The sequence below is a fragment of the Monodelphis domestica genome, chromosome 3, assembly GCF_027887165.1.
Source record: "Monodelphis domestica isolate mMonDom1 chromosome 3, mMonDom1.pri, whole genome shotgun sequence".
In the NCBI taxonomy this organism is placed as follows: Eukaryota; Metazoa; Chordata; class Mammalia; order Didelphimorphia; family Didelphidae; genus Monodelphis; species Monodelphis domestica.
The window spans coordinates 2,747,325-2,761,752 of NC_077229.1; the positions used below are offsets into that span (position 1 = coordinate 2,747,325).

At 47.0% G+C, this 14,428-nt stretch overlaps 1 protein-coding gene across 3 annotated transcripts in view; it reads right to left on the bottom strand.

Moving 5' to 3' along the window:
* The window catches only part of LOC107652138 (zinc finger protein 420-like), a 181,726-nt gene that overhangs the window by 23,192 nt on the left and 144,106 nt on the right, over positions 1-14,428 (bottom strand). For 2 of the 3 annotated variants that reach the window (XM_056820257.1, XM_056820255.1), the window contains exons 1-2: positions 2,908-5,297; positions 1,532-1,582 (exon numbers count right to left, since the gene is read on the bottom strand). In XM_056820257.1, the coding sequence (XP_056676235.1) occupies positions 1,532-1,564 (33 nt within the window). In that variant the 5' untranslated portion in view covers positions 1,565-1,582; positions 2,908-5,297. Of the gene's footprint in view, positions 1-1,531; positions 1,583-2,907; positions 5,298-14,428 lie in introns of those variants that run through there. The other variant, XM_056820256.1, reaches the window with a different exon arrangement.

Below are 14,428 nucleotides of genomic sequence, written 5' to 3' on the forward strand. Positions count from 1 at the left end.
GTCACAAATGCTTAGCCAGACTTGACATAGAGGCAATTACCAAAAACATGGAAAAGTTGGATTCCTTAAAACAGAACAACTTCTGCACAGAACCTTAACCTCTGTTTGCCTCAGTTTCCTCAACTGAGAGATGAGGAGAAAAAGAACATTTATCACAGAGTGTTATTGCACAGATGGCTGAAAGCAGATTTTTAAGGGGACATAAAGCACTCCAGTGAGTCTCCATTCCATTCTTTCCCACTCAGCAGGAAGACTTTGAGACAAGCCCAGGATGTATCCCTCAGGACCTTCCTAACCCTATTGGCACAAAAAATTCCCAGGCCTTCCAGAAACTTACCTCTTTCTCTGCAGATTGTCCAACAAGGGAAGGACTAGACCAGGGAGGATTTCTACTGAATGGAAGAAAAATGTACCCAGCTGCTGGCTCTGGTACAAAAAGCTCTTCTCAAGAACACTCAGAGCTCATAGTCTGAGAAAAAGGCCCCATTTCTGTGTGAGGGCCCTTCCTGGGATCACCCCAAACTCCTCAGACTCTCTCTGGGTCAGGGAGCTCAGCAGAAGGCCAGAGAGGGGGGTCACATCCTGGAGTGGATACAAAAGCCACAGGGGAGCTCTCTGGGGCCTCCCCAGCTGCCTGATTCTGACCGTCCCTGGCAAGGTCCCTGACCATTCCTACAACAGGCTCCACTGGCATATAATGACCTTCCAGCCCCTTCCTCTCCCCTCACACCTCCCTCCCCCTCCTCTGACCCAGGGACACTGGCCTCCTGGCTGATCCTTGGCCAAGACCTTCCATGGTCTGATTTGGGGCCTTTCCAGGGGCTGTCTGTCTCCCTGCAGGGAAGGTTCTCCCTCCTGCCTCTGGCATGGGAGCTTCCTTCCAGTCCCAGCTGTGAATCCTCCCCTCCAGAACCAAAGATCTCCCCAGAACCTGAGAGCTTCCCTCCCACAATGCCTCCCTCCATCCTGCTCCAAGAGAGGTTGTTTGATACAGTTGCTGAGGGGTCTCATGGGTCAGACTGGGGGGGCCTGGAGGGCAGCTGATGGCTTCTCCCTTCCTTTGGGCTGAGCAGTTCTAAGTTTACAGCAGGGTCTCCCTCTAGGCTGGCTGATTTGGGATCAGAAGTGGGAGAGAGGAAGTAGCCAGAGAGACCTGGGAAGACTGAAGAGGGAACAGGTGAAAGGAAGCAGAGGAAGAGGGTGTGAGTGTCGCCAGGAGAGCAGAGAGCAAAGACAGGATCCCCAGACAGGGAAGAAGAAGGAGGAGTCGATGGCCGTCCTGGGCGCTCACTTGTGTCCAGAGAGAAATCCAACAAGGGAGGCAGCGCCTGGGGGGAGCTCTTGGGGTCTGAGCTGCCCGAGGGCCCAGGAATCACTCCCAAAGCCGGGAAGGGCTGGTCCTCCTGCCTGGGATGTGGGGACAGACGTGGCCCAGCAGGAAGGAGGCAGCAGCTTCCCAGCCCTCTTGGTCAGAGCCAGGGAAGGGCCTCCCTGGCTGAGGGGGCTCCATCTGGGGCTGGAATGCACTTACCTGGGCTGGGAGTCTGTCCCTCTCCAAGGCCATCCGGGCACTCCAGGCTCCCTGTGGAGGCAGCAAAGCAGCCCCAGTGAGTCCCCCCTGAAGCTCCTCCAGCTTTCCCAGCCTTCAGTCTCTGTCAGGGTTAAATGAGGAGTTTGGACACAATAAGGGAGAACCTTGAATCGGTTCAGGTTTACTGAGAATACAGCAGGCGAGTAAATTCAGGTCAGCCCTTCAGGCCAAGGAAAGGAGCCGCCCAGCAGCTTTTCCTGTGAACGGTTTAGGTTCATTAAAGCAGAGACAGTAAAAGAATAAAGCAGAGAAATACAGGAAAATGTCCTCATGTCTACACTAGCTGCTCCCCAGCAGTCCAGGTGGGGCTCCCTTGGCCAGAGGACAGTCCTCCCGGTGGGGAAGGCCCTCCTCCTCCCTCAGCCTCCCATCCCTGACTGCAGGGCCTCCTGGGCTCTCTTCCCCTTCCTGCCAGCCTCCATTCAGCCCCTCACCTGACTTTCCTCTGGCCCAGCCTCCTCATCAAATCCCCCAGGATGCTCTCTGGCAGTCCCAGTCCTGATGGCCCCATCCCCCTCCTCCCTGACATCCCCTTAGGCCCCGGGACACAACAGCCTTCTGGGGGTCCATGAACAGCACCTCCAGCTCCCGGCCTGGAGAACCTTCTCTGGCTGTCCCCCACGGGCAGCTCACAGGCCCTCCCTCCCTAGCTCCGACCACTGCCCTCCCCGGCTTCCCTACAGTCCAAACTACAATCTCTCCTCCTCCAGGAAGCCCTCCTGAACTCCTCTTCACTCTCCTCTCCTTATTGCTGGTTCAGGCTGAATAGAGTGTGCTTGGGGTGACTGAAGCTGAGGCTGCCCAAAAGGCGAGGGAGCAGGAGGAGCTCGGGGGTCCGGGGTCCAGAGGCTGGGAGGTGGTACTCCTGGGTCCTGACAGGGCGTGGTAAAACTACATCTGGGACTGACCACCCGCACACACAGCCTCCAGGCCGGAGGTTTGAGCAGGAAAGAGGATCCCGAAGAGGAAGCCGAAGGTCATAGCCGACCCCTGTCAGACACCAGAGCAGCCCCCTGGGTACCTCGTACCCCGCAGGAAATTCACACCCGGGTGCTGCCCGTCCCGCTCCGTACCCGCCCAGCCAGCCCCGCCCAACTGCAGACTCCCAGAATATGGGGGAGGGGAGGGGCTCGCGGCTTTGGGGGGCTCCAGGAGGCCCAGACGGGACGCGTCGGCCCCAGAGGGAGTCGTAAAAGGGAGGATTCGAACTCAGCCATGCTCTCTGCTGCCCGCCCTCCCCCAGGCTCCTCTCCCTCCGGCACTTCTCCACTCGGACGCCCCTTTCCCGCTGTCCCCCGGCATCACGTCATTATTACCGAGGCTGGAAGCGCGCGTCGGAGGGAGTTGACAGCCGGTTATCGAGCCACAGCAGGAAAATCTTTGTAAGAGGAGGAGGTGGGACTGGCGGAGATCTTCACTTCCGGGTTCCCGAAGGCCTCTGCGCCGCGTCTTCCGGGCCAGATTACTCGGCCCCGCCCCTTGTGCCTGGCCCTCCCCCTCTCCCCTCCTCCTGAACCTCCCTTCCCCGCCTCCCGTTCCTCCCCTTTAATTCTCCGCACTCGCAGTCAGTTGGTCCCGGTTCCGCCCCCCCCCCTCCCCAGTGGGTACGAGGCCCTGCCCTCCCTCTGTCCTCCCCGCTCTCTGTAGGGCGCTCCGGTCTCCTGGCTTTCCCGCGGCCTCCGGCGTCCCCAGTTCCCAGCTCTTCTCGGGCCTAAAACAGCTCGGGGCTTATGCGGGGCAGGAGGGGGGCCGAGGGCACCGCGCGGGGGATTCTGGGTAGCAGATCGATCTCCAGGGGGGCTCTCGCGCTCCGAAGGGGACTTTCTCTGGCGCTGCTTCCCAAAGCCAGTCAGGAGGACGCCGGAAGGAGGTCCGAATGGGGTTCCTGGTCCGGTCCGGCCAGAGCCGGGCCTTTTCCGGTGTCGGGGGGAGTATATATTGCCTGCCTCAGGAATGCGATAGATGGAGTCCAAGTCATTCTCTGCCCGGACTGAATCCAAGAACAGCCATGGGAAGGCTCTCAGTCTAATGGGAGGTGTAGACGTGGCCAGTGGCAGTGCATTGAAGCGTTACGCGTAATTTACCAGGCACGCCCCTCCCGAGGAGGTTCTTTGGACATTCCAGCCACCGTGTTTGCACTTTGCAAAGCTTTTCGTCCTTTCGCCCTGCGGACATTCCGCCCGTGATTGCTGTTTGGGCTCCCCGAGACTCTTAGGACATGCTGCTTCCCCTGAAGTTGCCTCTAGCTAGACGGTAAGTCAGGTGGTGTGTCTTTAAGGGAAAAGAATCGAGCTCTCTCTCGCCTTCCTTGTGTAATCCAAGAGCGAGAGTTCTGTGCTCCTTCCCTAAACCCCTGCCATGCTATTGTACTACTCCGTAGTCTGGGATCATCCTAGTGGAACGCGGAAGTCTCCTTCCTCCTGTTGAATTCGTAGGTCTGCCGCTGCTTTTTCTACTTCCGGTTTCTGTAGCGTAGACAGTGCTCTGTTGGTCCTGGATGGCATGGAATTGTGCAATGTTGGCAAGTAGTGACTAGTAATAGTAATTGTAGATTAGCAGCTGCCTAGAGAAGATTATAGAGACCCTCAGGAAAGAGCAGTCTCTCCTCCTGAGTTGTAGAGAAAGCAGCTTCCTGAATTATTCATGCATAAATCTAGGCCTTTAATATGCTCTTGTCTAATGTGGCTAATGTGGGGTGTATGGGGTGCTCAGGGAGGGGTAATATCTCTGGTATGGAGGGCTTGTCGTGCCCTCCTAGGGCAGCTCTCCAGCCTCTGACCCCCACCTGACACCCAGCTCTCACTTGTGGCTCCCAGGAGCTGCTAGCATGCGGCAGCGGCCACACCCCGGGCAATGGCTTCGACAGGCCGGCTAAACCTTGCGAGGGTAGCCATCGGGTCGTCGACCCCTGGTGAACCAGGGCTTTGCTCACCCAGCATGTGAAGACTGCTTCAGCGGAGCAGGTGGAAGAAACCAACAAGAAGGTTCAACGGCTGAGATGGCGACGCAGAAAAGCACTGTGGAGTGCTCAGGGCGTGTTGGAGCACAAAGGACAACACGGCCATCCAATGCAGCTGAGGAAGTCTCCAGCTGTAACGACTTTTCATGCCACTGGACCCAGGCTTCCAACGCCGAGAGAGTGAGACTGTCTCTGTGCATCGACTTTTCCACTTAAATCTCCTTCACGCACAAGTATCTTTGTGCACACTCATCTATCTTAGATGAAAACGCACAGAGACGATTGTCATCCTCGGTGACACTGCTTGGTGAGGCAAGGGAGGGAGATGCCCCCAGCTGCGAGGAAACAGCAGGGGTCCAATAAGGACCGTTTGTCTTTGAATGACTGAAACTGAAGTTCAGCTCCCTCTATGACCAGAAAAGATAGTCCGCGTATCTGACTGCGAATTCAAATAATATAAAGTTTAATAATCCAGTTGGAATTGGAGTTTTTCCTAGTTTCAGAGTATAGGGCCGGCCCTAGAGGCTGGCGGAGAGTTTGTCCCACTCCCGTCTACTCTCGTTGTTCTAATTCAGAATCTTAGCAGTACACAGAAAGCAAACAAGAACAATTCTAACCTTCAGAAGCCTGTGTTTTCGGGCTGAACCAAGAAGAGCATGCCACTCCAGACTGGGCTGAACAAGCTCCTCTCTCCTCCAACACCAGGAAGCAAGACCCACCCGGCAGGCAGGAAGTGCTCGTCACCAGACCCAATTGCCACTCCCAGTTGGGCCCTTCCCCCACAAACTGTCAGTCTTGTTTCCTTTCCACATAGACTGTCTGATACTGGGCAAGTCACATACTCCTATTTATTTCAGTTTCCTTATCTATAAAATGAGCTGGAAAAGGAAATGGCAAACCAGTCCAGTATCTTAGCCAAGAGAATCCTTAATGGGGTCATGAAGAACTGGATCGGACTGCAACAAAACGAACAATGCTGTCTGAGCAGCAATTATAGGTCCAGGTTTTCTGACCTGCCTAAGCCATAGCTCAGGCTGTCCAGGTTCTAGAATAATCCTGTTGTTGGTCATCGCCTCCTCCAAGAAGCAATTAAGTGAAAGAAAGCCTCAGTAGATGCCAGTTAGTACCCAGAATCCAGAGTTTCAGAACCTCAAACTCATGAGGTTGCCATCCAGGTTACTGGAATTATCTATCTCAGAACTGTTGACATGTCATTCCTATAGCTGCTTATGGGGAGGGGAAAGGGATGCTTCTTCTTTGTAAAGTCCAAGAGAGAGCTGTGGTGTCCCAAGACATATATTTCAAAGAGGAGAAGAGAGAGGGATGGGGACACTTTTTTCCTTGGAAAATTCCATTTAATTAATTAAGAATATTTTTCCATGGTTACAAGATTCATGTTTTCCCACCCCCCCTCCCATAGCTGACACACAATTCCACTGGGTTTTACATGTGTCATTGATCAGTATTTCCATAGTATTGATATTTGCATCAGGGTGATTGTTTGGAGTCTACATCCCCAATTATATCCCCATCGATCTATGTGATCATGCAGTTGTTTTTTTCCTCTGTGTTTCTGCTCCCACAGTTCTTCCTCTGGATGTGGATAGTGTTCTTTCTCATAAGTCCCTCAGAATTGTCCTGGATCATTGCCATTGCTGCTAGTAGAGAAGTGATGGGGGCACTTTGGCCTCTTAAAATGACAAAGTGACTGCCTCTTCCTAGCTCAGGTACCAGGTCATACAAATAGTGGCAGAGCTGGGATTTGGATTTAAGTTCTTTCACTCCAAATCGTAGACTTAGAGCTAAAAAATACATTGGAGGTCATTGAGTCTAACCACTTAAAATTACAAATGAGGAAACCAAGACTTAGAAAGATTAAGTAACTTGTCTGCCTGTCTCAGTTTCCTCAACTGTAAAATGGGGGAGAATAATAATACTCACCCTCCAGGGTTGTTGTGAGGATCAAATGAGATAATATTTGCACAGGGTTTAGAACACAGTAGGTACTTAATAAATGCTTATTAATTTTTTTTTGTTTTTGTAATTCAGAGTCACTCAGGAATTAAGTGTCAAAGTCTGAACCTAGGTCTTTTGACTTCAAATTCAATATTTTTTCCATTGCGTAGTGCTATTTCCCTACCAGTGATGGGCTTAATTATTAGAAAATGTATGGTGTATGGTGGGTGACTTGTTTGCTGAGATGTTGGACAAAAAGTTCTGTATTCCACAGAGGAACATTATAGGAGATGAAAGGAATTTCCTCCTCACAGTTTTAACCAGTTCCTTCCCATTTTTGTTAAGTGAAATTCCTAGGCTGATTTGTGAGGATCCAGGTTGGTAATCAGAGTAGCCTAGTAGTTGAAGTAAGAATTTAGTCTGCTGGGGTCTCAGGGCTAGGAGAGGTTTGGTTTAAAAGGCAGATTTAACCTCACTTTGAGTTTAAATCAGAGGTGTCAAACTCTGCCATGACCAGTAAAACCAGTATGGCAGAACCAGATTAAAATGTAATTGGGAGATGCTTAAGAAAACAAATAAAAATATAACACAGTTTAGATAATGATAGTTTATGGTTTTCTAAGTCAATATTAGAGCAAGGAAGGCTCCATTTAGAGTTATACACCACTAGTTTAAATGGCAAAAGGGCCATGTAGTCTGTGAGGTTGTATATTAAAAGAATTGAATAACCCTATTGTATAAGAACAGAAAAAGGGCATCAACAGAACTGAATTGTGGAGAAGTCAGCAGAGAATGGTAAAAAGAGTTAACTCACCAGAGCTTTAGATCAAAACTCAGAATATTGGGAGCCACTGGAGGCAATGAAGCAGGGCTGGGGTGGAGGCGGGCAGAGAGATTCTGGCTGGAATCCTTTCCTAGGAACACAAGTTACACTGAGCAAGCATGTTCCTCGCATGTGTCCCTTCTCCCACTAGTGTTGTGTCCACATATAGGAGAGTGTATTTCTGGGTGCATGTGTGGATCTTTCTTGTTACTTATGTTGCAATGTTGTTTGATATCCCACATAAATATTAGTAAAATTTTTTTTTGTTGCTTTGAACTAATGTAATCCATTGGTTTGCATGTTGGGTTTTTTTTTTAAACCTCATTGATACTTATTTCTAAGGCAGAAGAGTGGTAAGGAGTAGACAATGGGGGTAAGGTGACTTGTCCAGGGTCACACAGCTAGGAAGTATCTGAGGTCAGATTGGAACCCAGGACTTCCCGTATCTAGATCTGGCTCTCCTCTGGTTTACTTGTAAAACAAACACATTAATATGTGCTTGTTAGCTACGGTTTGGGATGATTGGTGACCCATAAAGTGCCTTGGATCTTGTGTGGCTTTTAGGAAGAGTCATATATGATGAATATTCCCAGATTCTATAGAAGTTTTACTTATTTAAATTCCCAATTTCCTCTTTGCATAGTCTTCACTAGTGGCCTAATTCTTCTAAGGGATCAAACAAAGCATGTCAAATCGTTTTTTCCCAATGATGTTCCTTCTTTATACCAGGAATGTAAGGCTGGTTCAATATTAGGAAAATCATCCACATAATCGACCATATTAATAACCAAACCAACAGAAGTCACCTGATTATCTCTAGAGATGCAGAAAAAGCCTGTGACAAAATACAACACTCATTCCTATTGAAAACCCTAGAAAGTACAGGGATACGAGGGCCTTTCCTTGACCTACCACTGCAGGGTTGATGAGCAGCGAGAAGACCACTTTGCTTGTGTCCCCTGTAAAATGTAATGTGGAGTGTACAGAGAACATACAGGTGTTCCCTGCTTCTGGCCAACCACATGTGTGACTCACCAGTTGGGTATTGGAGATGACAGATCTCCTGCCTGCTTCTGGCCACGTGGTGACACTTGATGAAAGAATCTGCCCCGATTTGGCGAACTCTGAGTAGTCGCTCAGTCCCAAGTCAGCAGCAGATGGTGCCAGCATCTAACTATTTCAGTTCAATCGTCTCACTGCTGGTTTCTTGCCTTTAATCAGCTTTCTTTGTCGATTATGCCGTTAGCAATCCCTTGCAATGCTATGTTCCTGAGAACATAGATCTTCATGTAGAATTTAATTTTTGCAATGTCATCCCCCATCACGACCTCCTCTTCCCAACATTCATATTTTCATTCTCCCTGCATTTGACTTTTTTTTGCTTTGCCCTTATTTGCTTATTCAGACTATTAAATTTTAAAACTGAACTAAAAACAAAACCAAAACAACTTCCTTCTTGGTCTTTTGCTTTGACTCTCCTATGTGGCAAGTAGTATTCTCTGTCTGATGGGCTGTGCTCTTTCCCTACCCCTGCTGTTACTCCCATGTGGTATATGGATTTAACTAGGTGAGCTCAAACCCGAGTCCCTGGTTGTCTTTCCCATTTTGTGTTTCCTGAGTAGAGGACTGAATTATTGTTTTTGAGGTGAACATATCCAGGCTGAGACTACATGAGTTCACAAGTTCTGGAAGTCCTGGGTCCAATAAGTAGAATTGGTGGCAAGGAAGGCTTCTGCATAATTAAGGTCAGCCACCACCAAGAAGAGGAAGCCAGGTCCTTGGCTGGAAGACATAATCTTTAAGAAGACAGTGAAGGGCTACGATCAAATATAATATGCTTTTAATTTTTGATCTTGTCATTTGCTTCATGCTTAGATGATTTAAGTATCAGCCTACCAGCCAGGTAGAGCAATCATTCGACCTAGTGCTCATGTGTTTTAGCACTTCTTTGGGGTATGGGAAATACCTATCCTATAGTGAGTACTCTTTTGGGGAAACCGTAGTTTGGAGCCTAAGTTCAAGATTTAAATAATCTGTTCCAGGAACAGGCACGAGACTTAATTCACCAAACAGTGTAATAAATTGGAGCCTAACCTCCCTCTTATGAGAGGTCAGGTTTGATAGGGCCACTTTCTACGAGGGCTCCCTCTCCTTCTGCCTCATGGATTAGACTAGGTTTTTTCCCTCTTCAAGATAACAAAGCTGTCCCCAGGAATCAATGGCCTAGCTTTGTTCAGCTTCCTGGAGGCCTTTGACTGTATTGAACTGGCTTTCTGTTCATTCAAGACTATAAAAGGCCCATGAACAGTGAAACAGGCCCTTTCAAGTTGGCAGAGCCCCAAGACTGCTCCATATGGAGGCTCGGGAAGGAGCATTTACCCAAGCTAAGTGCTAAGATAGTCTTGAATGAATTGATTCAGAGTGGCAGAAGAGGAACCAGGAGAATAATTTATTCTATAATCATAGCCTTGTACAATTGAACTTCTTAGAAAGACTTCAGAACTCTGATGACTGCAGTGACCCGATCATGATTCCCGAGGACCGGTGCTAAAGAATGCTGTCCATCTCTTGACAGAGAGATGGTGGTCTCGAAGTGCAGATTGAGACATACTTTTTGGAACATGGTCAATGCTTGGGCTGAATAACCACTGTACGACGTACAAGTGTCTTATTTCATTCCAACGCTGAACCTAAACGAACAGGAAATATCCTAAATCAAGCTCACTCAGCACATCAGGCTTTTCTCAGGAATTCACTCAAACCAGATCACGCACTGACCCAGGACATGGTCCTGTGTTGGATTTAGTTCAGCAGTTTCTTTATGTTAGAAAAGAAAGTAGACTTGACATTTGACGCATTTATTTCATTTGAATGGCGATGATTTCCTTGGCTCAGAGTGTATAGGTCAGAGCTATCCTTTTATACTGGCATATAAAAGGGGATCGGCTGCAGTCATCCCCTTTTCACCCAATCCACCTGGTTTGTTAGATAAGCCCCCAATATGGCACTGAAGGTCAAGTTTTTGAACCAGGATCAATCTTGGGAGGGTCAAATGATGGCTCTTTTTGCCTTTTGTTGTTCCTACCCAGAGTTCCTTGATCAACTTGAGGAGGTTATAGGGAGCTGAGTCATTAACAGCTGTCTAGGGAAGAAGCAGAAGCACATTGGGAGCTTCATGTGCTCACAGCCCATGTGATTCTTCTGGGAAATCTCAAAATATAGCTTGAATAAAGTTTACGTGTAGATTTCCACTCATAGGAGTAGAGGAGGTCATAGAGCTTGTATAAACACTCAAGAGGGAACTTGGACTCCTTGTAGAAAGGAAATGAAAGATTCAGTATTACACGCTAGTCTTTTCTGCATCACTGCAACAAATGAAGAAATCACAACACAGACTCAAAATAGCTTGCACACAGTAATGGGATGATATAAATAATAACTATTGAGCAGCAATAGACCTTAAAAGTAATTTAGTCCAAACCCCTCAGTTACCAACGAGAAAACTGAGGCTCAATTAGGAGACTTGCCCAAGAATAAATAACAAAAAACGAGAAGTGGGATTTGAAGAAGGTTGAGCCCTGAAACTTGGGATTGTAGAGACGTGACCTTGACTTTGATGCTGTCCAGAAAATCCCACTTCTCTCAGACTTCAGAGCCAAGGTACTTTGTAATTCTTCTTCAGTAAGTACCATCTTTCGCTAGGACTGCTACAGGCCCTCAGACTCAAAGCAGTACTCTGCAGGTTTAAAAAACAACAACCAAAAAACCTTACCTTCTGTTTTAGAATCAATATGAAGCATCAGCTAAGAAAGGCTAGGCAACTAAGGTTGAATGACTTGCCCAGAATCACACAGCTAGGAAGTGTCTGGGGCCAGATTTGAATCCAGCACCTCCCAAATCCAGACCTGACTCTCTATCCACTGAGCCACCTAGCAGCTCCTATCCTGAAGGCTTTTACTCTCCTCAGAAGTGAAACACGTTTGGGGTTGCTCTACATTCCAATTAGTCTCACTTTAATCTCCAAAAACTTAAATTAACTTCTTCCCTATGGTACTCATTCCATGGCTTGGATGTTTCTCTTCTTTCAGCCTGGTTGTAGACACAGTTCTCTTGCCATCTGGAATATCATATTCTAAGCCTTTTGGTCCTTTAATGTGGAAGCTTCCAGATCCTGTGTAATCCTGACTGGGGCTCCATAACATCTGAATTGTTTCCACTTGCAGTATTTTCTTCTTGGCCTGGAAACTCTTGACCTTGGCTATAACATTCCTGGGAGTTGTCATTTGGGGATTTAATATAGGGGGTGATCTGTGGATTCTTTCAATGTCTATTTTGCCCTCTTATTCAAGAATATCAGGGCAGTTTTCTTGGATAATTTCTTGTAATATGATGTTCAGGACTTTTTATTTTCGGGGGCTTTCAGGTAGTCCAAATAATTCTCAAATTATCTCTCCTGAATCTATTTCCCAGGTCACTTTTTTTTAAATAAGAAATTTCATGTTTCCTTCTATTCTTTCATTCTTTTGATTTTGTTTTGTTATTTCTTGATGTCTCATAAAATCATTAATTCTACTTGCCCAATTCTAGTCCTCAAAAGACCGATTTTCATCCATGATCTTTTGATTTTCATTTTTAATTTGATCTATGCTGCTTTTCATGGCATTCTTTTCATCATTGAGTTCTTTGCCTGACTTTCTAGCAGATCAGTTCTGGTTTGCAATTTTCTTTTTACTTCATTTGATTTCTGTGTCTCTCTATTTGGGCAATTTTGCCTTTTAAGCTATTATTTTCTTTTTGTATTACTTCCATTTCTTTTCCCCATGTTGCTTCCCATTGTTCTTCTATCTGTCTTCCTGGTTAGTGATCTCCTTTACGGATTCCTCCAGAGCTTGTGACCAGTTTCCATTTTTTTTTGAGAGTTTGCATGTGTTTCCTTGTTTCTCACTTTCTCCCTTTGCTTCTGTTTTTTGCTTTTTTTTCTCTGTAGAATTTTCCAGGGTCAAGACTTTTTTTTTTCCTGTTTACTCCTTTTCCCACTGTAGGACTGGGGGTCCTGCATGTTGCTGGTCATTTCTATCTTAGCTTCTGTAGTGCAGAACTTTGCCTTGAGGCTATCTTCCTTTTCCTGTCAGAGGCCTGAGTGAAAGCAGGGTAGGTCTGTGGTGGTTTTTTTGGTAGATGTAGCAGGCTTTAAAGTGTTTTGCCCTGACGCTATCTTCCTCTGCTGCTACTGCTGCTGAAGCTGCAGCTTATTGAAGCATGAGGCTAGTGTTCTGGAGCTCTGTGATTTCTAGGGGTGGCATGCTGCTGTGCAGTATTTTATCTGAGACTATATCTTCCCTGCCTCTGCTGCTACCACTGCTGCTGCACTGCTGGCCAAGTCAGTCTGATGCTATTAAGCTTTGAATCTCACTGCCAGAGCCTGGAGCCTTCAGGGGTTGGTCTGTGGTACTTTTTCTTCAGTATAGCTAGCCCCTTAGAATTTGGAGATTGCCTTGGTCCTTGGTGTGGTAGATGGGTGGTCAGCCTGTGCTTTTCCTTGTGCAGTTTTGCCCCCTTATAATTGGAAACCCTCTCTCACTGCCTATCTTTCATGCTGTGTCCAGTGGAAGTGTCCCTTTGCTTGTCCTGCTTTGACGCCATCTTGACTCTGCTCCCTTCTTTCAAATTGGAAGGGAAAAAACCTGGAGTTGCTAGATAGGTAACCTCCTGACATTCTATTCAGTGTCACTGTCTTCTCAGAAATCCATGTAAACGTTAAGCTTTATGTTACTACCATGAGAAAATGAGGAAAATCAGCTCCTCCAGGAGAAGAAATGTATTTGTGGGTGCTAAACTGGCAACTGTCTTCTATTGGTACTGAACTGTCCAAATAACTCACCATAAAAAGTATAGGTCTTTTGTACTCCCCACCCTTCATGACATGACCTCCTAGTTCTCTAGTTTAATCTGGTTTATTCTCTAGAAGAGTTTAGGGCTGAATAGGGAGGGACAGAGTCAAGATGGTGGCTTAGTAGCAATGAAAGCCTAAACCACTCTGATAATCCTTTCAAACCAAACTTTAGAAACTGCCTCATAACAATAAGACTCAAAAATGAATAGCAAGATATGATGGTGATGGAATATTACTCTGCTATAAGGAATGATGAACTGGACGATTTCTATATGAACTGGAAGAATCTCCAGGAACTGATGCAGAGTGAAATGAGCAGAACCAAGAGAACATTTTACACAGAAAGTGAAACATTATGGAACAATACAATGCAATGGACTCTGCTGCTACAAGACATTCCCAAGGGACTTATGAGAAAGAATTCTATCCACATAGAGAGAAAGAACTGTGGTAGTAGAAACACACACACACACAAACACCCAAATGACTTATTATTTGTTTATGTGGGTATATGATTGGGGGTTTTGGTTTTAAAAGATTTCTCTATTGCAAAAATGAATAATATGGAAATAGGTATAAGTGATAATATTTGTATAATCCAGTGGAAATGCTTATTGGATCTGGTAGGGGGAAGGGAAGAGGGAAGGAAAAGAAAATGAAATATGTAAACATGGGAAAATGTTTTAAAAATAAATAAAGGAAAAAAGAAAAAAAGAAAAGCAAGGTGTGAAGGGGCTCTCCCATTGAACACAACTTGAAAGGTAGGCAGAGAGAGTTGACTTTCACAGGATAAGGGAGAACCAGAAGTAAAACTGCACACAGAGGAGTGCTGTCCAACCCCCATCCCTTTTCCCCACCTACTATGCTAGGTTTCACAGTTGAATGTAGGCTAACTTTGGGATCCTGGGCTGTGTGGAAAGGAAACAAGACTGACAGTTTGTGGGGGAAGGGCCCAACTGGGAGTGGCAGTGGGGTCTTGTGACTAGCACTTCCTTGCCCAATAAATATTACAGCTGGGACAGGGGCTCTACCAGCAAAAGAAGTCCCAGGCCCTGGCATCAGCTCAAAGTGAGGCTCAGAAGTCCAAGGCACTGGGCCCTTTCAAGCCTGCCCTACTATATAGTACAGACTTAGCCCCAGGCCATAATAGCTCACATGGCCAAACCCATCAAACCAGCAGCAGAGGGGACATATTCAGTAAGCAGC